The sequence below is a fragment of the Schistocerca gregaria genome, chromosome 3 (genome assembly GCF_023897955.1).
Source record: "Schistocerca gregaria isolate iqSchGreg1 chromosome 3, iqSchGreg1.2, whole genome shotgun sequence".
Lineage (NCBI taxonomy): Eukaryota > Metazoa > Arthropoda > Insecta > Orthoptera > Acrididae > Schistocerca > Schistocerca gregaria.
The window spans coordinates 341,507,760-341,532,415 of NC_064922.1; the positions used below are offsets into that span (position 1 = coordinate 341,507,760).

A 24,656-nucleotide genomic window follows, 5' to 3' on the forward strand; every position below is an offset into this window, starting at 1 on the left:
AACTGTCCTCACTCTGAAAGTTAGTTTGAACACAACAAGATGTTAGCAGAAAACTATTACATGATCACTGGAACTTTGTGGCCACTGAATATTATCTGCTCACAGGTCTGTGTGTGTGGGATATTTTTTTTTTTTTTTTACAGACAAGTATCAAACAAGTTCTCTTTTGAAGTTCCTCCTGCCTTAGTTGACAAGACTGGCACAGAATTATCTGCAATGCTCATAGCACTGCAACAGCATTTAACAAATTATTTTCTAAAGAATATGAGACATGCACACTCAAACAACAGGGCAATTGACATTTCAAAGGCAATTCAGTGCAAATAACTATTAGGGTTCTAGGAAGAAACCTAGGACAACTTCCACCTCTGATAAATATCACTCAGTTTGTGTGTGTGTGTGTGTGTGTGTGTGTGTGTGTGTGTGTGTGTGTGTGTGTGTGAGAGAGAGAGAGAGAGAGAGAGAGAGAGAGAGAGAGAGAGAGAGAGAGAGAGAGAGAGATTATTTACAGACAACTGTACAGATCCTGTGTAAAATCATCTTTATTGTACTTGTCTAGTAGCTGTGAAGTTTGCAGTAATTCTGAAAAAATGAAGCCTGTTATGTGTGAAACTGCGAATGAGAAACTCTTTTAGTAGCTATGCTATACATAATAAAGAAAGGAACATTCCCTCACAGAGCGATGCTGGATTAGGGATCTTTATGAATGGAATTCACTAAAAACAAAATGCAGTGTAAGAACAAGGATGAGCATGCACAAAGAATAACAATTAAAAATGAAGATATAAAGACTGAATAATACATTAACATTTTCAAGGCAACAAATTTCAGAGGACAGAGTGCAACAGCCATACCTAAAAAGGCAGCTCAACATATATGACTTTAAGAGGAGTTATCATTACTACTGCTACAACTACTGGATAATAGAGTATTAGAGTTAGATGCGACTGTGCAAAATTAAAATTGCTTCTATGCCATAGTAAAACTATCTTAAACAGCATGAAATAGTAAAACTATCTTAAACAGCATGAAACAGCAAAGAGAATATGTGGTAAGGTGAGGGACGGAATACCACTGCTAAAGATAGAGAAATGCAGGTACAAAGCTGACAGCAAACTGAGTTCAGTGAATATAAATGTAGCACACACTGATGACTATCCTGAAAGAGAGGAAAGAAGGTGATAAATAGATCAAATATGTGCAATGCTGCAAGCAACTGAACCCATTAAAATATAAACTCTGTTTTGTACCTAAACTAACAGAAGCTCACAAATCTCTTACATCAGACAAATATCCATGAATTATGTGCAAGTAACACACAATATCAGAAAAACATAATAAATGCATTGAATGTCAGATACATATTACAAGCTTTTTAAACCATAAAAGACACAGATCATACAGTCAAACTTCTACTAACAAAGAACAAAAAGTAATAGATTCATATTAAAAATTATTAATAAACCTATGAATGTTGAGTCAGATTGGGGGGAGGGGGGTGGGGCATTGCTACCACAGGCTATTATCAAGTTTTTGTACTCCTACTGCTTTTTTCTTGGAGTAAGTTACATCATGGGTGTGTCGGTATTAACTATGGAACAATTTGTTAATTTTATCTTCACTGTTCGGTTTAAAAAATGGCATGATCGTGATGCAGAATTCAACAATGAACACTGTTTGTCTACACTTCAGAAGTGTTTCATGAATACCATATATTTTGTCTCAACACTGGGGGCTGGGGAACAGGACTAATAAAAATGAAATTAAAACTAAATGATATAAAAAGTAAAGAAATATACCAAAGTTAGTAACTTCAAATTTTCACAAAGTAAAACTGATGCGAAGTTCCTGAGAACTCTGACAAAATGGCCAAGTATGATGGTGATATCAGAACACATGTGTTGCGTATCATATGGTTTCATTTTAGGTAGAGTTGAAGTTCATTATGCCAATCTGGTGAAATTCTCAAGAGCCTCTTTCTCATATCAATTTTAACTGCATAGTAAAATTCCACTGGAAATTGCAAAGCATTACCAGTTTTTTTACCTTCCACTTTTTGAATGTTGCTTAGTAATAAATTCTGATTAGTAGATTCCATTTCATTAGAATCCTGTGGCAGATTTGTTGGTAGGTTATTTGGATCATCAATATCATAGTCAGAAAAGAACCAGTCAACCTGCAAAGAAAAATAGGGCATGACATCACAGTACAGATAGTGTATCATATATATCTCTCTCTCTAAATAATTAATGGAAAATCTCATATAAAGATGTGAAACAATTACTAACAAAGAGATAGAGGGGCTGGCCAGTACTTACCTCAGCTCAGTACAGCCGATAGAGACACAAAAAACAACCGAAAATTTAAGCTCCTAGCTTTCGGAATAAATGTTCCTTCATCAGGGAGGAGAGAGGGGAAAGAAAGGGAAGAAGGGAAAGTGGATTTAGTTACTCACAACCCAGGTTATGAAGCAACAGGGAAAGGAAAACAGGGAAGGTAGCAAGGATGGAGGCATGGTTGTCAGAGGGAAGCCAAAGATATTCTACTGCAGGTACTGTGCCAGCTTCAAGCCAAAGAGGATGCATACAGAAGTAAAGAGGTGTATAGTATAAAGATGTAGGATGGAAAGATGCATGAATGGCTAAAGAGGAAAGGGAAAGAGGAGAAGACTGAAAAGTAAATGGGAGTGAGGTTGTTTAACGTAGGTTTAGTCCAGGGGGATGGCGGGATGAAAGGATGTGCTGGAGTGCAAGTTCCCATCTCCGCAGTTCAGAGGGACTGGTGTTGGGTGGGAGAAGCCAAATGGCACGTACAGTGTAGCAGGTTCCTAGGTCCCTAGAATTATGCTGGAGGGCATGCTCCGCTACTGGGTATTGGACATCTCCTAGGCGGACAGTTCGTCTGTGTCCGTTCATGCGCTCAGCCAGTTTAGTTGTTGTCATACCGATGTAAAAGGCTGTGCAGTGCAGGCATGTCAGCTGATAAATGACATGTGTAGTCTCACACGTGGCCCTTCCTTGAATTGTGTATGTTTTCCTAGTAGCGGGGCTGGAGTAGGTGGTTGTGGGGGGATGCATGGGGCAGGTTTTGCAGCGGGGTCGGTTACAGGGGTAGGAACCGCTGGGTAGAGAAGGTAGTCTGGGAATATTGCAGGGTTTAACAAGGATGTTACGGAGGTTAGGGGGACGACGAAAGGCAACTCTGGGTGGTGTGGGGAGAATTTTGTCAAGGGATGATCTCATTTCAGGGGTTGACTTGAGAAAGTCATATCCCTGGCGGAGTAATTTATTGATGTATTCGAGGCCAGGAATATTTGCTTTGCACCAAAATCATTATCTTATTTTGATGAAAGAATGAAACTCTACTATCAAATCGGCAAGTGATAGGGCTGGAAAACATACAAAGGAAGGAAGTGATACCACGGTCATTTGATTATGTGAAGTGTGCTATTCGCGATGTGTGTGAATTCTAACAACAACTCTTCTATGAGCTTTCACTCATAACTTTTCCACAACAAATGTGATGACATGATCGCTACAATTTAAGTAACAGTAAGAGTAATACCTGCTGTATCAGTGACTCCACTATACGACATTGGTGTGACATGTCTGTTACCATAGTCACCATATTTTCATCTGCTGCTCGAACCAGCGTTGGCCCAAATACAATAGCCAAATTACGTGCTTCCATTTTGTTTGTCTCACTATGTGCAACCACTTTTTTTAAATGGTACATCAGGTACTTAAGCGTTTCGAAATGGTGCTCTGGCAGCTCATGCACCTGAAAGAACATTAGCAACATATTAGCAACCATTACCTTGTTTTACAAAGTATCATAAGAGCAGACGAGTGATGTATGTTGAAGTATAAATAGCTTTCTAGTAATTAACAAAGAATTTTTCTGCAAATACCAAGGAAGTAAACCAAAGTAAGAAATTTAAACACTGAAAAAAGAAATGTCTGCATTAATTTGTACAAATGAACCATATTGCGGTAGACCCAATTTCTGTGACAGTATAATCCATGTTCTGTATACAACAATGGAAGTGTCTAGTTCTTATAGATTGTCATAACATACCCAGAATTAAATACGATCTGAATGATAAGCTAATACACTCCTGGAAATTGAAATAAGAACACCGTGAATTCATTGTCCCAGGAAGGGGAAACTTTATTGACACATTCCTGGGGTCAGATACATCACATGATCACACTGACAAAACCACAGGCACATAGACACAGGCAACAGAGCATGCACAATGTCGGCACTAGTACAGTGTATATCCACCTTTCGCAGCAATGCAGGCTGCTATTCTCCCATGGAGACGATCGTAGAGATGCTGGATGTGGTCCTGTGGAACGGCTTGCCATGCCATTTCCACCTGGCGCCTCAGTTGGACCAGCGTTCGTGCTGGACGTGCAGACCGCGTGAGACGACACTTCATCCAGTCCCTAACATGCTCAATGGGGGACAGATCCGGAGATCTTGCTGGCCAGGGTAGTTGACTTACACCTTCTAGAGCACGTTGGGTGGCACGGGATACATGCGGACGTGCATTGTCCTGTTGGAACAGCAAGTTCCCTTGCCAGTCTAGGAATGGTAGAACGATGGGTTCGATGACGGTTTGGATGTACCGTGCACTATTCAGTGTCCCCTCGACGATCACCAGAGGTGTACGGCCAGTGTAGGAGATCGCTCCCCACACCATGATGCCGGGTGTTAGCCCTGTGTGCCTCAGTCGTATGCAGTCCTGATTGTGGCGCTCACCTGCACGGCGCCAAACATGCATACGACCATCATTGGCACCAAGGCAGAAGCGACTCTCATCGCTGAAGACGACACGTCTCCATTCGTCCCTCCATTCACGCCTGTCGCGACACCACTGGAGGCGGGCTGCACGATGTTGGGGCGTGAGCGGAAGACGGCCTAACAGTGTGCGGGACCGTAGCCCAGCTTCATGGAGACGGTTGCGAATGGTCCTCGCCGATACCCTAGGAGCAACAGTGTCCGTAATTTGCTGGAAAGTGGCGGTGCGGTCTCCTACGGCACTGCGTAGGATCCTACGGTCTTGGCGTGCATCCGTGCGTCGCTGCGGTCCGGTCCCAGGTCGACGGGCACGTGCACCTTCCGCCGACCACTGGCGACAACATCGATGTACTGTGGAGACCTCACGCCCCACGTGTTGAGCAATTCGGCGGTACGTCCCCCCGGTCTCCCACATGCCCACTATACGCCCTCGCTCAAAGTCCATCAACTGCACATACGGTTCACGTCACACTGTCGCGGCATGCTACCAGTGTTAAAGACTGCGATGGAGCTCCGTATGCCACGGCAAACTGGCCGACACTGACGGCGGCGGTGCACAAATGCTGCGCAGCTAGCGCCATTCGACGGCCAACACCGCGGTTCCTGGTGTGTCCGCTGTGCTGTGCGTGTGATCATTGCTTGTACAGCCCTCTCGCAGTGTCCGGAGCAAGTATGGTGGGTCTGACACACCGGTATCAATGTGTTCTTTTTTCCATTTCCAGGAGTGTATGATTAAAGTTTGGTCTTTTGAATTCAATAGGGCACAGAACTTTCACGTGAATTGCTTTTACCCATTTGACATTTAAACTGCTTCTCCATATTTCTCTACCACTGTCATCACAGTCACATACAAGAAAACTTCCTTGATCAAGCCTTTGAAAGACATCAACAGTGTTGAAATAAGGAAGTTGCTGAAAACTTGCTTTAATGAGAAAATACTTCATGGAAATGATAACTCAATCCATTCAAACTAAAGTATAAAACAAGATAACATTTCATTTCACGATAAAATAACATGGCATGTTTGAAAAATACTTTTTTAAGACACTTGTAATGTTTCATGTTGTTGCTTTGCCTTAAGAAATACAATATTATTAAATGTAGTTACCAGTTTCTTTATACGAGCAAAACGTTTGTTTGAATCTTCAATTTTATCAGCCTCTATGAAACTAGGATAAAGCTCATTTGTAAATAATGAGTCGGGTAGCCTCCGGAAGAACAGCTTCAACAGACTGGATATTACATTAACATCATTCCATCTTGGATCCTGAAAATGTGAACAGATGTTCAAATTAATACACAAAGTTGTATAAATTAAAACGTAAGATATTACACACACACACACACACACACACACACACACACACACACAGGAATTCTAAGATATTTCTTTCAAAACAGTAACTGACCAGATTTGTACATAGTTTCAGTTTATCATGTATACATCAATGTATGTATTGGTAGCATAAAACATTCAGTGTAGGGCTGGGTTTGTATGGGTGTGTTTTGATAGTGCAAATTTCAGGAGATGAAATATTCCTTGACAGATGTTGCTAAAATATATTCCTCTCACCCCTGCTGAGGACACTGCAGATAGCAGCAAAATTTGAGAAGCTTGGATTTCTTGCTAAAACTGCTTCAAACTTATTCTCTAACCTATGAGTCAGTCAGCTTGCTATGTTATCCACCATTACTAACAATTCCCACAAAGGCAACCAAATGATTCTAATACTTTAACGCTGCTGAAAAGGAAGCCTAACCTACTGTAGATGTACACAAGAGCACCACCAATTTTAGGTTCGGTGAAAGCATTTTGGGCCTCTCATACTGAAACTGAAGATTCTCTTAAAAAGGAATAAATCAGAGATTTCACAGCTTCAAAATGTTCATGAAATCATAAGAACCAATAACTTCAATCCCTGATCAGGCAGCAACTCTCTCTATATAGAAATACACAATTTGGGGCTTCGAGAAACCCTTTCTTGGGGAGTAAAACTCTTTTAGTTACTTCAAGGTAGCAAGCACCCAGTGCAGTGATACATTGAAGTCAGTGGGCAAGGTAGACCAAGTGGATTAAATGAGGATAACATATGTTTAAGGCAGCTGCCACCTGTAGCATGTAGGCTGCCGTATTCAAATAGATAACAAGAACTTATTCTTCAATTATCCCATGCCACAGCACTTTAAGACTGTCATTCATAAAAGGAGTACTTGTTGAATTGTTTGTGCATTCCGAAACTTTACAGGAAATAAACAATAGCTTTGAGGGTTCTTATCCATGGAGTTTGTCATCAATGATATTGCCAACAAAACGTCCACATATGTTCTCTGTTTCAGTGACAGCTATCCAAATGTGGCAGTTACCTTTTTAACACTGCCCACTTTTCAGAGCCTTCTGGTAAAAATATAAAAAAAATCCCATTTCCTTACCATCGTTTCATCAAGAATCTGGTAACTGCTGTATTTAAAAAATGTGAGGTCTGTAATCTATGCAAGGACCATAGCAAAGCACATAAGCACATGGAAAATTCATTTGTGGAGGCTGGAGTCTTCTACAGCCACATCGATAACATTTGCTTCTTAGATAATTACATTGGTTTGTTCCCCATGTGTGAATCACTACATTTACGTTGCTGACATTGAGACTCCATGAAGCATCAAATCATCCTATTGCACACTCACCGCAGAACAATCTTTTCATCAGTAGTGGAAGTGTCCTCCATAGTAACACAATATCTTAATTTAGATGATACTTTTGAAGCAACAGGAGGCACTGTGAACAGAAGCAGTTCTGATGTCTTAAGAAATATTATTTGGCAAATATTTCTTAGTGAAGTCACTCCCTGTTTCTGAATCAGTAGAAGTCTCTAGAGGTTGGAAAACTTCAAGACATTTGTCTTTTGTTAGCCCCAGTGCTAATCTCAACATCACACATCAATGCTAATCACTATATTGTCACTGGATCTTCTTTGCTTTTGAGAACTGAAATCCTAAATCTCAGAAAATTCAGCAGAAGCACATTCTTCATAAACAAACTCAAAAGGCAGTTAACCATTTTTTATTGCACTATAATGTGATCCTTAGAGATAATTTACTCCCTACCTTCCACTTTCATGTAGATAAGACTCTTATGTTGTTCTAAGGGAGCAACTGGCTGATAGTGTATGGAAATGTGAGGGGTAACAAAGCAATAATATGTAAAAGTAGTGTAAAGTTAAATATATAACATGCAACAATTGTAAATATATAAAAACATATCTATAGTGAAAACTGCAAAAACATGTAATGATAAAATGAAAAATATCAATGCTGGCAATATGATTCATGTATATTTCCACTTTTCACATGTGTAGAAGTGAAGGCAAAGAATTACATAAAAAATATGGGATCTACTTATGTAGCTCCCTGACTGACCAGTTGAACTCCAAATCACATGAATGCAAAGCAAATCTGTTTTCTCATTCTGACTGACTACCGTGTCATCCTCTGCCATTGGGGTCATTGAATGCAGTATGAAGGGCACGGGTTGAGCACTCCAACATCTTGGCATTGTCAGCTTTCTTGACCTTGGCACTGCTACTTTTCACTCAAGTAGCTTCAGTATTCTACAGGTCACATTTTATTCCTCTACACCTTAAGTGGTATTGATACTTTCCTATACAAGGTGTATACGCAGAAAAGGGAAAAAAAAAAAGTACCCTATTTTTCCCAGATTTACCAGTTAAAAATACACTTTCTCCCAGATGAAAACACTTTTTCCGTGTTATTAAGTGACAGTATATTTGCCCTCGGAACTGTAAAACTTATCAATCCTTTGAATGGTTATGTTTTTATACATGGGCATAGAATTTCCCAGCACTTTAGAATACTAAACTCAGGGAAGAAAACTCCTTTTGGAAATATTTTTATGCGAAGCAACATGTATGCTGCAAATTTTGCATTACAAAAGTATAAATTCAAATTCCACCAAACACCGCATGTTACTTTCTGAACCACTGTAATTGAGATTGGCAATGCGCTTTTGTAAGCCTGTCATAGCTCATGTCATGTGATCCTGCCAGCCAATGACAGCGGATATTCAGACCACAGGACACGTGATTTAGTCAACTAATAGCAACATCCTGTTAAGTAGTGCAGATATACAAACAGGAAAAGTTAATGTTTTAAATTAATATACATAGTGTTGCTACAAGAAAAGCAAAGCTTTCACATATAATATTGGTCTCTAAGGTTAATATGTTGCAAGAGAAGCTAAGCTTTTACAAATAATGTCGATATTTTTTGCATGTGTTACACTTTAAGATATATCACACAAATGTGCCAGTAAAAATTTTAGCAGAGTCCAGTGACTTGCCCTCAAAATGTTCCACAAATAAATTAGCTACCGCAGAAGGGAGGGAGCTTCCTGTAACACTACATCAATTTGCTCATAATGTCTGATCTTCTGGGCTCAAAATACCTCTAAATGGCTCGTCGTCAAATGCTCTGCGATTTAAGAAATTCATCACACATTCTCGCACATAGTTCAACACGCGTAAAACGAAGTTTACTTTGAAAGTAATGCTTTTGAAACCACCATTCGCAATATTTTCCCGCGAGCTGTTAGAAATAGGTTCATTTTAGTAGTTGTCAGAGAGCGCCACAGGCACCAAAGCGCTTTGGCAGCTGCTATGACACAGGAAGCCCATATGAATATAATAGAGGGAAACATTCCACGTGGGAAAAATATATCTAAAAACAAAGATGATGTGACTTACCAAACGAAAGCGCCTAGGAAAATTGATTGATACACAAACATACACAAAAAATTCAAGCTTTCGCAACCAATGGTTGCTTCATTAGGAAAGAGGGAAGGAGAGGGAAAGAGGGAAGGAGAGGGAAAGACGAAAGGATGTGGGTTTTAAGGGAGAGAGTAAGGAGTCATTCCAATACTGGGAGCGGGAAGACTTACCTTAGGGGGAAAAAGGACAGGTATACACGCACGCACGCACGCACGCACACATATATCCATCAGCACATACACAGTCACAAGCAGACATTTGGACATTTGTAAACGCAAAGAGTTTGGGCTTTTGGGCAGAGATGTCAGTCGAGGCAGAAGTACAGAGGCAAAGATGTTGTTGAAAGACAGGCGAGGAGGTGAGGTATGGGTGGCGGCAACATGAAATTAGCGCAGGTTGTGTGTGTGTGTGTGTGTGTGTGTGTGTGTGTGTGTGTGTGTGTGTGTGTGTGTGTGTCTTTTCTTCCCCTGAGGTAAGTCTTTCCGCTCCCGGGATTGGAATGACTCCTTACCCTCTCCCTTAAAACCCACATCCTTTCGTCTTTCCCTCTCCTTCCCTCTTTCCCTCTCCTTCCCTCTTTCCCTCTCCTTCCCCCTTTCCCTCTCCTTCCCTCTTTCCTGATGAAACAACCGTTGGTTGCGAAAGCTTGAATTTTGTGTGTTTGTTTGTGTATCAATCAACCTGCCAGCACTTTCATTTGGCAAGTGTGGTGTCACCGCCAGACACCACACTTGCTAGGTGGTAGCCTTTAAATCGGCCGCGGTCTGGTAGTATACGTTGGACCCACGTGTCGCCACTATCAGTGGTTGCAGACCAAGTGCCGCCACACGGCAGGTCTAGAGAGAGACTTCCAAGCACTCGCCCCAGTTGTACATCCGACTTTGCTAGCGATGGTTCACTGACAAATTACACTCTCATTTGCCGAGATGATAGTTAGCATAGCCTTCAGCTACATTATTTGCTACGACCTAACAAGGCGCCAGTATCCGTACTATTGATATTGTGAATCATGTACCATAAAGAGCGATGTTATCCATGAATGGATTAAAGTTAAGTATTCCATCAGCTACGTCCGTTTTTCTCAATTCTAATTCCCTTGTCATGTTTCAGACCTCACGCCAGGCTGCGTGAGCTAGAATGCGTGCATTTCGGCCTCTCCTGCCAACCACAACAGTGGTTTTAGAGAAATCCTACTTTCAACAAACATTTACATTTACATCAGCCCCAGTAAATTACCATACGAACAATGTTATTCCTCCCCACTATAAGAAAAAGTCCACTTTTAAGGAATAAACACAAAACGTTCTGCAAATTTTCTGAGTGAGTTTCCTATTTCTTTCAGTTTCACACAGTCCTACTTTGTTTCCTGTGATGCAGTAAACTGCAATCAATTCAGCTGGATGGTACATACCCACATCATACTCAATAATTCTACTTCCTCTGCAGCAATATTGGCACATATGTTCAATGAATCAAAAAATCATTGTCTGCTTTGTCTAATGTTACTTAGGTCATGTGTTCTGACATCACAGTCCAAGTCTATTGAGTGTGAAAAGTGTAGTTGTTTACTGAACTGTCAACATTGAAATTTTGCAGAGTTATGGCTTGCAAACATAGGAAGCTTACACTACAACAAAATCTTATGATCACCCACTATATCAATGACAACTGTAACATAAAACTTTCCAACATGACAAAGAAATACGATTTAATGTCACAAGGTGTACATGTGTGGTATACTCAAAAATGCAAAAAGTTCTTAAATGCCAAAGCTAATGATTCCTGTGGATACAAAATAAAGATCATTTATGTGTTACATTTAAAGTTGTGGAATATATTCTCTTACAGCTATTTCGAGGAATGAAAAGGAGCAGCCTTCCTATAAACAAAATCACACTGCAAGAGAAGGCTCTTGAAATCGTCCTGTAGAACGGCTATGAAAATTTCAGTGCACTGAACTGGTGTTTGGACCATTTTCAAAAATGTCATAATTTGACATTTCTGAGTATAACTGCACAAAAAGAGTTTGTGATTGTAGAAAGTGTAAGCTACTCAAGAAGATTAGATTCCCACAATTTATACAGGGTTTGACCCAAAAGACATTTTCACTGTCAATGAAACTTGCGTCTTTTATACCTTCTTTCCTGCAAAATTATATTTTGTTATGGGAGATAAATGCCACGGAGATCATAGAATAAAGGAAGTATGACAATGCTATTGTGTGTAAATAGTGATGGAATTGAAAAGTTGACTCCATTAACAATTGGAAAATTTAAAGTTCCCAAAAACATAAAAACACTATTTGCACTAATGAATGCAGCATTAATGATAACTGAAATCTTTGAGATACTCGGTTGTTTAGATACCCAGATGTGTGCGGCAGGAAGGAAAATTGTACCAATTATTGGCAAATACCCTGTACATCTCACAGAAATGTAATTTCTGAGGAATGTATGTGTTGTGTTCCTTCCTCTAAGCTGCACTAGCCATCTGCAGTCCCTAGATCTGAGCATAATACACACTCTTTATGCCAAATACAGAGTTGCAGTTGTGTAGAAACCTATTTCAAACCTTGGGAGGACAGAAGTGATGAGCCTCAGCATCTTACAGGCTGTATATGTGTTTCTTGATGTTTGGAATTCTGTAACACAAGAGACTGTTAAATTGTTTCACTAAGACTAGCTGTAGTACATATGTTGCTGTTGAAAACGACATTGCTCCAGAAGAATGACCACTAATATTTCTGAAAATGTGACAATCCAGGACTTTTCTTGTTGTGTTGATGATATCCTGACTTTCAAACTAGAGATTGATGCAAGTGAAATGCTTGAGAGGGAACATTTTGGTAGGAGCTGGTGAAGACGGCAGTGGTGGTGATGATAAACAGGCCATTGCACCCAAGTTTTGCTGCTGCTGTGCAAGCAATCACTTCAGATTTGATTGCAGTATTGTTTCTACAATTTCTTGCGCAATTACATTTCTTTGCATCTGGGAATTCTTTTTATCCTACATGTCAAGTTTTCAAAATTTCGTAACTTTTCTTATTCAAAATCATTATACAGTTTTCTCCAAAACTTTTGAATAGTTTCTGCTTGCACATTATCGAAGGTTGCTTACACAATAAATAACGAGTTTCATGTTTACTGCCTTCAGGGTATCATTTATGTTTTTGTTTTGCACCTCACTATTTTGTAGGATGGTTCTCTCAAAAATAGCCCATGGTAGTGCTGTTTAAATGTCACTATTATGGTTTGATCCAGTGACTGATTAGAATGGTAACATTTAGGGAAAGGAAATGCACAACAATAACACCACTGTTTAACTCACAATGATGTTTGGTGCACTGTCAATAAGATGGCTTTTTAGGCAGACCTTTTTCAGTTACAAACTCATCAATTTTCAGTTCAAAATGAACCTTCCATCATTTGGCTCCATCAAATACTGGAAATACTGGTAGCTCATTTTGATAATGTCCTTCAAGGCTCGAGCCTTTTTGACTTCCAGAAACATACTGGGGAGCAGTCTGTGTGTGCCATGAGCATTTTATGCCAAAAGAACAGTTACCTGTTCTTTTTTTCCATTTTGTGCTCTGGGAAGACATTTCTTTTGAGGAAGCTAATGATTTTGTAGGCAACATTTTGAAACTCACTCCAGTGGCATCGACACTGTAGGTCCTTAGTGTAGCCATGGATGTAATTTCTAAACTCTGTTTTGAAAACGTCAACTGCATCTGGGTCTGCAGATAATTTTACACACACACATTAAACACATTCAATTGCCAAATTCTGTGTCCATTTTTTAAATCTCTCTAACCTTCCAGAGGTTGAAGAACAATCTTTTCCTTTTTCACCCAAGTGCACAGCTAACATTTTAGCTTTTACTTGCCAGTGAAAGGCATGTTGTTGAATGAAATAACGACAAAGCACTTGACTTACATTTTCAATGTCTTATGTTTTCAGTGTTTTTCTACGAGTGGTTGTAACAGCTTGCTCTAACAATATGGGTTTTGACTTCACACATACTGAAACTACAGAAACAAATTCCAGAATTAACTTCAGCAGTTTTCTATAAACTTTCTTTTTTTCAACTACATTGATAGTATTTGATTTATCAACTACAGTAATCACAACATGATTTCGCTTACTTGCCACAGCACAAAAATGCACATGCAATGGAAGGAACCTACCACCTAAGTATACTATTGTTGACAGGGAAGCTTTGTTTAGACTGGTGAGTTCATGTGTTGGGAACCAACTCAAGGTCAGGCATTCACCTGTCACTGCTAACTGCCCCCACCCCCCAAATCCCCCCTTTGTTTTGCGAGTTTCAGATAACCAGGGTTTCGGCAAATCTGAGTTTCCTTATGCAGTGTTTTACTGAATAGTTAGTAATGTCTGATGGCATAGATAATTTAAAATCATTAAAAGCTGTCTCATGATAATTTTATTGCAGATTGAGAAGAGAGGAAGACTGGTACACTTCAGAAGAACTATCCCTGCTATATATAAAATATCCGAGTGAGAACATGACCTAGAACACCCAACAATAGCTAGTAACAATAAAGAGCCGCAGTTTACCATTACATTTTACGTACTGTGATGAGATACACAGTATACATAACACTCATGAAAGAATATGGTTCTGTACCTGCATGTTTTCCCAATCAAATCCTTTGTTCAGGCTTTCTGTGAGTGATGAAACAGCTGCAGTATTTCCAGGAACACGGTAGATACCAATTATATCCAAGCCTCTTGTGTCAACTATGCTAGTACACATTTCCACCAACAATGGAACATATTCAGAGAATTTGGACTGTAAAGCAGAAAAAAAGTATTATAATGATGTTGCATTTCCATGTACTTACAGATTTCGTATTCAGGTTTTTACTTATCACCACTATTTTAAGTGTCAAAAACTTTACTGTAACCTTTATTAGGGCCTCATTATCGTACCTATGCCACTTGTGATATTATCTTCACTAAGCTTTTGGCTGACTTATGTCTTGTAAATTTATTCTTGGCATGATGTAACAAAGCTGTATGTGTCAAAATAAAAAGTTAATAACTATCTCAGCCCCACAATTAGATGTGTTTAATAAGTTTACTTTCAACTCTGTAGCATCACCAAAGTCTAAACTTACTGGAGGACACTCCTCAAGAGGGATACCAATGGTTGCACCTTCTGGATGAGGAGCTGTTGGTGAGTTTGGTGAACCACCACCTTGCTGTATCCGTTTGAACTGCTGATAAACACGGCCTTTCCATGTTTTTGACTTTGGTGAAGGCAGTTGATCTAAATTCGAAACAAGATATTGTAAACATAATTACAATATTTAGGTAAAAAAGAAAAAGAAAATTTATATCTTCTAGAATAATGTCAGAAATGGTTTAGAACCACACTCAACAAAATATAATATGCTACAACAAATCAATACAAATGCACTGGATTTTGAATAACAATGTAAACATACATTACATATGAGCTACCTAAGTGAGGGTCTAAAGTAAATACATCACTCTTCAGAATGCAGCAGTTTGTGTGTTCTATCTATCAATGAACAGTGCTGGATATGACAGACATGATTAGGCAGAAGTAAGATGGCAACAGCAAATAAGAAACATATTTGGAAATTAAGAAATATAAGATGAGTAGGGTAACAGCAATCTTTTTTTCCTTTTCATCTTATTTCTTCCTTCCTTTATTCTCATTCTGGCACTGGCTGCTTGTCTTTTCATCAGTATAAGTCTATTGGGTTTTCCACCATCACTTCTAGCCATAGTATCTCTTTCCTTTATTTCTTAAGTTTACTGCCCTTTTGGCATTTGTAACTGCTTTTATTTTCAAATCTCATGTGGCAGTAGTTCTGTACTGATGATTCTTCAAGAATTTACACTCATTTTTTTATCCAATTATGTTTCTTAAATGAAAGAACTCCCAGTTGTGAAAGCAAATGAGTCTTTGTAACTTTTGAACAAACTTTTCAGCCTGAAGCTATCTTTTCCTATTTTTATTTAACTGTACTTTCACATAGCTTTTTTTGTTTTGTCTGCACCATGATAACTCTTAATAGAGATGGTAGAAAAAGGATAATAAATACCCGACTGGCTTGGTTTGCGAGTTTTATTCACAGGAGATTGGCCTGTAGGTGACCGGTTTCGGAATGACGTGAGCTTCCGGATACCCTTGTGAGCAGGTTGAGGTGACAGATGAGTGCTTCCAAAGGTTTGCTGTGTTTTTACAGCTTCCTCCTAAAAACAAGTTCAAAATTATTACATACCATTTTTACAGGGAACAGAAATATCGGATAGTCACAAAGTAGTGATAAACAGACAGCCCACAATAGTGACTTTACACTATATGCAATAACAGAATCAATCTCTCTCTTTTTTCCATTCTAACACTAAAAACTGGGATATCAGGTGAAAATGTTTAAGATCACAAACAGGAATTGAACAACACATGACAAACATGAACACACACAGCTACACAATGAAATTGTCATAGTTGCTGTCAACCAGCTTTCATACAACCTTATAATAAAATTATCCCATTTATTTACAAACTGACCAGTAACAACCTAACAGAATGCTGGTGATGATAACTAGAGCATTGTAATTGAAGTATATGACTGACCACACACACAATTCAATATGTAGAACAAAAATTTGTATCAAACTGTGTGAAGTACACTAACTCCTGCAACTTGTATACACTGCTGAACCTTGTAATAATAATTATTACAATCAATTTTAGACAAACTAACCTGCCTTACAACTGTTACATCATCTATACTCTTATTATACTTCACACAAAGGCACACATTTTGTTTCATTGGTGCCCTGAATTATAATGAAGTAACTGGTGAAATTTATTTTCTTGCACTGACTTATCAGGCTCCAAGGGAAAAAGCATAAAACATAAGCAAACAGAAAATAATCTTGACATACTTGAAACTTATAAGTAGCTTTTCACACTTATATAATAAGTACTAGAGGCAAGAAACACAATATTGCTAATGTTATCAAAACACATCTTGACATTCAAGCACTGAACTGATAAGATTCCTATCTTATCTACAGAGCTGATCTGTTCTGGACATACTAGCACACCCAGTATATCAACAAACTACATAGGAATAATGAAGATCACAAAGAAATTAAAATCTAACAGGTTGGCATGCATACAGTATACCATAGATCATTATGTATTCACAGAGAATCACAACAGTACACAGGTCAGAAGGACAATGTATTTAAGTTGCTCTGTAGTATTGTTTTCCAAGAAGTATGCATCTTTGAGATTTGTTTTTCCTTAAATAGAGGACATGAGGAACCATTTAGAACCGGATTTGTGAAGTAACCATAAGATGAAAAAGTAGGGGTTACAACTTATTCATGGAGGGAGTCTGCACCTGAGTAAATCAGTTTCCCCCAACTGAAAATCTGTAGCAAAGGGAGTATTTCATACAGGAGTAATGGCAACTGTCTAACTGTAACTACTGTTTGTTGGTGGCATAGTATGGAGTTGGGTGCCAGTGGCATCAAGGGAGTTTGTATCACTTTCTAAAATGAAAATAATCTGAATTAATTTTAATAAATAAAAGTGAGCTGGTACACAAATCTCATCTTACTGGACTTGGGAAGCATGGAAACACAAATGCGCTAGACACGCTACAATGGCTGCATCACTGTTAAAACGTTCTTTACCATTGTGTTCAACCAACTGTTGCTCTGCACCTTCTCGTGGCAGGATAGCAATAAAGTTTTAATTACAGCCTCAATAACAACAACAACAACAACAACAACAATAATAATAATAATAATAATAATAGTCACACATGGCATATTTCTGTTTCACTATATTGTACTCTCTTGCCACCATGACAGCTTCACACAGCCTGTGACATTTTTTAACTCGTATCTAAATCACATTCATCCTCCTTTTCCTATTTGTTTATTTTTCCAACTGTGCCATTTTCTTAGCATTTGTCTGAGCAGTCATATATGCTGTTTCATTTTTTTTTTTTTTTTTTTTTTTTTTTTTTTTTTGTGTGTAGATGGGAACTGCTTCTCCTGCATGCACCAGTATCTTCCACATTGTTTCTATCCATCCCCACTTTTTAATAATGCCACTAAGCATCCTGACTACTAACACAAGTCAGGCAGTAGGTGTGTGTGTGTGTGTGTGTGTGTGTGTGTGTGTGTGTGTGTGTAACTTTTGTCCAGAAGATCAGTTTTTTATCAGCATTTCCTTTCCTACTTGCTTGTCCACTGCTCATCATCTCGATATTTCTTTGGTAAGCCGAGTTATATCCTCATACAGATATTCATAGTCCATTCTGGATGGTCCATCAATTAATATCTGGATTTTTGTTGGATTCTGTGTGGGATATGATTTCAAAACAATCTAATAAGGCGAGCATTCTTACTTTCATTACATGATAAGGAAGGTTAAAATGTTATGCAAAGAATAAGTTTCTGAGTTTGTAACAATCCATGCTGATCCTCATACAGTTTACCTAATTCACATTGCCTGTATGTATCATGGTAACAACATTCTGCCACATCCTTTTACAGTCATCCAGTACCAAGACAATTAACTAAAAATATTGTACATGTGTGATGATAAATACAGACCTCATCTGCAGTGACAATGTGAGGATGTGGTGTTGACACTCTCTCCTGGAGTGCATGCAGCCATGCATTCATGGTGACTTCATCCTCTGCTTGCAGCAGCAGCTCACTGCCTGTAGGTACTGTCAAGCGTATAACATTCTTGCGTTTGGTGTAACCTGTGATAGCTGCCACCTCCACTGTGACTCCGTGCAGTGGTTGCACACGTGCTTCTTCATCTGAACAAGTTGCTGCCTATGAATACAAAATAAATAAATAAAATGTATTAATTGAAAATTGAAATAAATATTAAACTCTCAAAAGACACAAATAAGCCTTATACACTGACAACAGCCTTTAGTATAGAATATAGTAGTCCTCAATGTATCCCATTAGTTTGATGAAAACAACCAATAAAACTTAAAATATTTCATAAAACTAACAATACTTTGTGAAACTGAGAACCATGTGAAACACCGTTTTCATCATGATTATTTAAGGAACCTGGTATCAGTCTACAAAGTTCGAGCTTTAAGGTAAATGCCACTGCAGCACCCTGTTGCAAGAGCAAAATGTATTAAACGAATTACAATCAGGACGTAGTGCATTTCTCATTATAGTAACATCCATGGATGAAAGAGTAAGGCAAATTAAGAATTGAAAGCCAGGCCTTGAGTCACACTTGAAAAGCTAAGTCAAAGCAGTTCCACCAGAAGCAAGTTTATGGGTTTGAGTCATAGTCCAGGGTTGGTGTTTAATCTGCAAGGAAGTCTTACAGTAACATACACTACTTTTCAGAATCAAGACATTCCTTTTTGATTCTGAATGTCTGCATTTACAATCATTATTACTCCTTGTACCTGCTACATCGTCATTCTTGAGCCTGACTTGACACATAAAAGTTTTCTTCCTCACTACTGCTCCCAAATGTTCCCTTTATATCAAGCTTTACACTGCAAGAGTAGAATCTTCATATCCTAAAGCTCTTAGCTGTTATGCAAGTCTTTTTCCCTGACTGTGTCATCATACACATCAGATCTTCCAAATACCATTACAGTTTCTTTACATGCTTTTAAGCTATTACTCATCCATCTTCAACTTTTATTTTTGGTTTCTTGTAGCTTATTGTAGCTTAACACAATTAACAAACATTGTGAATAATGAGAAGAAAGCAAATCTGTCACACTAACTTTTTCTCTAAAAGAGTGACATTGAAGTCTAATAGTACATACCCTGTACAATATAAGGCCAGTGTTCTCAAGGACAACCCACAGCTGGCGCCATGATCGATCAGATGAACGCTGAAATTAGGAAACAGTTATATACCATAGAATTATTAGAAGTATGTGAGGATATATAGTACATACAACTTGTAAAAATAATGGAAAATGCTAATGGAGTGTAATGTAAAAGTTTAAGTGATACACCACCTCTACCATTTGATGAGCTGTTACATTTACTCTTTAAACTAATATGCCCTATGTAACAATGACTTATTCATCACATGTACAGTGATTTGCTATTTGTGCCAGCTTCCACAAGTTATTTTAACAATTTCTCACTAATAAGTGCAGTTTATAATGTAGTATCAAGATAAACAGGCCGAACATAAGTTTCTAATGGCTGAAAGAAAAAAAAATAGAGAAAGTAAGTTTTACAAGTAATTTAAATATTGCCAAAAATATTTTGTAATAAACCAATTCAATATTAGACCTTCTGTACTCATTCTAGAGAAAGACCTATACAAATGCACAATTACATTCAGACTCTCAATTGTGGCACCTGGAGTATAAATGATCAGTTTCTTTCCTGTGAGGTTTGGTAGGAAGAAGCAGAAGAATAATTTGAACCTGGAGTCTACTAACTTAATATTGAATGGTAGAGAGAAAAAAGCAAATTGTGTTGGATTAATATACTTAAGAAAAACCTGGTTAAAAACATTAAGAAAGTTATACTGTGGACTGAAATGTGCTAAGCATCCATGTGCATATCTGAATGCTCTACACATTTTTTTTAAAAAAAAAAAGTATACATGGAAAAATGACAGATTTCGATCCAGTGATGCCAGATGCCACCTGGGTGATAGTAGATGTACCGATAATGGTTTCAGTGTCATCCACCAACAGATCGTGTCGTGGCATAGCTACCAGTCTATCATTTGAATCTATCCTTTAATAGGGAATACTCACAGCACAAAGTCTCAGTCTGGTGCCAGCATGTGAAGCAAGCAAGCAATCATGCAATGGAGTGCACTCGTGCTTCCTACAGCCAAATGAGCAAGTTTGGGTCAAATTGTAGTCTTCTGTGTGGCAGTATGGTCCTTTCAAGTAATTGCCACACAATTTGGGTGCAACAATGCTGGTATCAGTGGTTACATGAACATTCTTACAGTGAGGGTTCAAATGGTTCTGAGCACTATGTGACTTAACATCTGAGGTCATCAGTCCCCTAGAACTTAGAACTACTTAAACCTAACTAACATAAGGACATCACACACATCCATGGCCGAGGCAGGATTTGAACCTACGACCGTAGCGGTCGTGCGGTTCCAGACTGAAGCGCTTAGAACCACTCGGCCACAGTGGCCAGCATTCTTACAATGAAGACAATGTTCTGGACTTCCATGCAGCACAGACACCCACCAGCACTGTTGTACTCTAAGGGCGTCATTGGGATATTGTACAGCTACCCCGGATTAGATACGATTGCTTGTGAGCCCAGACATGCGAGTCGTGAGCAATAAGAGTGGACCCAAAATTGAACCCAGTGCGACAACCTTTCTGATACTGTCTAAATTATTCAGCACAACCTTCTGTATTCTGTTCATCAAGTAAGATTCAAACCAGCTGTGTGTAAAGCCTTCTGTTCCACAAAACTTGCATTTTTCTAAGAGTGTATTATGATCTACACCATTAAAGGCCTTGGAAAAAGCACAAAAAAATACCACCTGCAGATTTATCATCATTTAAAGCTTGTTCTATCTGCTGAGTGAATGTATAAATAGCTTTCTCAGTTGAGCAACCTTTCTGGAATCTAAACTGTGATGTGCTAAGTAAATTTTTTCCACTTACATGTTTGCGACTACTCTCGAATACGTTACTTTTTCAAATATTTCGGAAAAAGATGTCGGTAAGAAATCTGGACAATAATTGTTTAGTCTGTCTTGTCACTTTCTTAGGAAGTGGTTTGATAATTGGATATTGAAATCTGTCTAGAACAATTCCCTCTGCCAGTGATGCATTGTATATATCACTAAGGACATTACTAATTATGTTGGAACAGATTTTCAGAATTCTGTTTGAAATTCCATCAATCCTGCAAGAACTTTTGTTTTTTTACAATTTTTGTAACTATTTATTTCAGTGAACGATGTTCCTTCCTAGTTGCTTAAAGTTTTGTGGAGTGAAATTCCTAATATATTCTCTTGCTTCCTCACATGAACCATTTAATCATATATTTGCTGCTATGTTTAGAAACTGATTGTTAAAAGTACTTGCAACTTGTGAATTATCAGTCATAGCATTGTCATGAAGTTTAATTATTATGGAATCTTGTACACTAACTGGCTGTCCTGTCTTCTGTTTGACAATACATCTCACAGTTTTAATCTTATTATCTGTATTATTTATTTCTGTCACTTACACACATACTTCTGGATATTTAATAAGTGTCCTTAAAATACTACAATATTTTTTGTAGTATGGAAGTAACGTCAGATCTTTACTTATTCGGCCCTTAAATTTCTCTCTCCCTCTTACAAGAGATTTTAATTCCATTAGGAAAACAACTCTCAGGTACTGACCAAATAATGACAGACAGTGATCATTTGTGCGTAAGCTGCATTTGTGTGACTGTAGGTGTGTATGTTGGCTATTTTGGAAGAAGGCCTTCTGGCTGAAAGCTGACATGTTTGGCAGTCTTTTTGTTGCGCTCGTATATGACTCAACTTCTTCACTATGTTACACTGTATATTAGAATACATATTCCTTGAATGGGACTTGTTACTGCCTTAAAAATACCAAGGTTACAGTAAAAATTATATATTTTTTCTAAACCTGTGAGAAGTTATTTGGAGCAGCTGAATTGGGATGCTGTGAAATTATTAATGCACTTTTTCAAAATTCTGCTAGCTCAATTCCAATGCCTATTCTGTGCTACCAATGAAAAGTATTGCAGTAAGAATAAGTTAAGTCACAAATATTCCACTACAACGTCAGTAAATGACTTGTTTTCATAACAAGTTAACTCAACTACATGAATGAAGCCAAAAATCTCCCTTTTCTGTTTACTTCACTAACCACTTCCTAGTTAAAATTAAGTTCTGTGCCAAAACATGTATTACATAACTTTCATTAAATACTTTGTTTCTTCCTGCAATTTCTGCAGTAGTGAAAGATTTACCTTTCCTTCAATGAGTGAAACCTTGCACTGAAGCCAACCTTCTCGTATCACCTGAGATTTACCATCAGTTTCTTCATCTCCGATCTCCACTGGTGCATTTGATTCCCCGTAACTGGTAAAGAGAGAAAAAAAGAGAAAATATTGAAGTTTCCACTTACTTGTGACTAGTATAAAAGGGAGGTACACTAAACTACATTCTTTAGCATTACTACTACAGTCTCCAGTGCTATATGTATCCTAAAAATACTTTAATAATGGAGTGTGACACTTCACTCTTTAAATGTATCATTATGAAAAGTTCTCATATGTTTAAACTTTTGAAAAAAAAAATCATTCATTATTAAATTGATATTAAACTGTTCTGTAGCAAAAAATTAGTTAGTCCCACAATTTCTATTCACAATAAATTTTATGCTGTGGAACCTTTCCAATCAATAGTATAAATTTTTATTTGACTAATTCTTTCCACTTAAGAATTCCTCTATGGTATAGGAGGAGTTATTACACAGAAAACTTTGAAACTACTTTGTAGCTGACCATTGCACTCCTTCCTGTGCCAAAGTTAGAGTACCTTGGGAGAAGAGCAGATAATTTTTCCTTTTAGAATTTTATACCAAGTACTTTCAAACTGCAGTGGATTATTGACAGTGAATAAATTCGAGGCTGTACTTAATATTGCCAGTGGTTTAAACAGATGTCTCTAAGAACTCTACATATCATTCCAATTAATTTCTTTTGCTTAATGAATAACTTTTTGCTCACATGAGGAGTCACCCCCAATATTATCCAGTAGTACATCAGTGAATGAAACTATGGAAAACACATTAAGTAACAGATTCCTCTGTCGCCAAAGTTGCCAATTATTCTTATGACAAAAATACCTGTACCTAAATGTTTTAGCAGGTCAGCTTTTCCATTTTAAGTTTCCATCAATACCCACCCCAAGGTCTCAGAATTTTCAACTTAGTTTTTTTTATTATTTTTTGTTAGTGAACTACGTTCACAATAAGTGAGGAATTTGACAGGTGGGACTCAAATGGCTGCTACATCACACACACTACTTTCATCCTCCCAATTGCTTCTAGTTTCCTGCATATCTGAAGATGGGAACTTGCTCTCCAACGTAGCCTGACGCTCTCTCTCTCTCTCTCTCTCTCTCTCTCTCTCTCTCTCTCTCTCTCTGTGTGTGTGTGTGTGTGTGTGTGTGTGTGTGTGTGTGTGTGTGTGTCTTTCCTTCCCAAGAAAGGAGGTATTAGTTCCAAAATCTAGTATTAGTGTTCTCACTTTTGTGTTCTCTTTAATGATATGGGAATTCACTTCCTGAAGTTGAGTACTGACCAGCTGTTCTGTCTCTGCATAAAAAAAAGTTTTTTTTTTGCATATATGTACTGAGGCTTTTGAGGGCAAAATCTGTGATACATAACGGGCTTACCAGGCTCATGAATAGTGTCATTTATGAATCATATTGTGAACGCTGTAGTAAAGCACTGTAGCTTTGCTGTACACAGTTTCCAACACTGCGCCCCCCCCCCCAAATCTATTATTATTATTATTATTATTTATTATTATTTATTATTATTCTTTCTTCTTTTACAGAAGAGCAGAGAAGATAAAGACTTCATTTCTACATAAAACAGAAGTTTCTTTCTTCAAAGAATTTGTCTTGAATTGTGTAGGATAGTAAGTACACAATAGCCCACAAAATAATTACGTGTTAGACATTCAGAACGTAAATGAAATTACTGTTACTGGAGCAACAGCCAATACAAAACATTCATTAGAGAAGCCAAGTTCTGAATCGTTCAGTGGAGAAGTCTCTATGTTGCAGTACCTATGCAGACATTCGAAGTCGCAGGGCTATACAAATAAACCATGAAATGTCTCAGAACTAAAAGAATATGTTAATATTCAGATGACAAAGGTGTACAACAATTTACTGAGACATAGGAATGACACATTAAATTACAAATACGTTTGTATTTCAAATTTATTCTTTTATAGATCTAATCAGCAATTTAGTCATAATATACACTACATCACCAAATGAGAAACTTTA

The 24,656-nt window shown here is 38.0% G+C and overlaps 1 protein-coding gene across 4 annotated transcripts in view; it reads right to left on the minus strand.

Moving 5' to 3' along the window:
- The window catches only part of LOC126356040 (uncharacterized), a 979,035-nt gene that overhangs the window by 65,523 nt on the left and 888,856 nt on the right, over nucleotides 1-24,656 (minus strand). For 2 of the 4 annotated variants that reach the window (XM_050006716.1, XM_050006720.1), the window contains 9 exons: nucleotides 22,601-22,712; nucleotides 19,432-19,500; nucleotides 18,224-18,454; nucleotides 15,685-15,835; nucleotides 14,728-14,879; nucleotides 14,235-14,399; nucleotides 5,915-6,073; nucleotides 3,565-3,780; nucleotides 2,047-2,176 (listed from right to left, as the gene is read on the minus strand). In XM_050006716.1, the coding sequence (XP_049862673.1) occupies nucleotides 2,047-2,176; nucleotides 3,565-3,780; nucleotides 5,915-6,073; nucleotides 14,235-14,399; nucleotides 14,728-14,879; nucleotides 15,685-15,835; nucleotides 18,224-18,454; nucleotides 19,432-19,500; nucleotides 22,601-22,712 (1,385 nt within the window). Of the gene's footprint in view, nucleotides 1-2,034; nucleotides 2,177-3,564; nucleotides 3,781-5,914; nucleotides 6,074-14,234; nucleotides 14,400-14,727; nucleotides 14,880-15,684; nucleotides 15,836-18,223; nucleotides 18,455-19,431; nucleotides 19,501-22,600; nucleotides 22,713-24,656 lie in introns of all 4 variants that reach the window. The other 2 variants (XM_050006718.1, XM_050006717.1) reach the window with 1 other exon arrangement.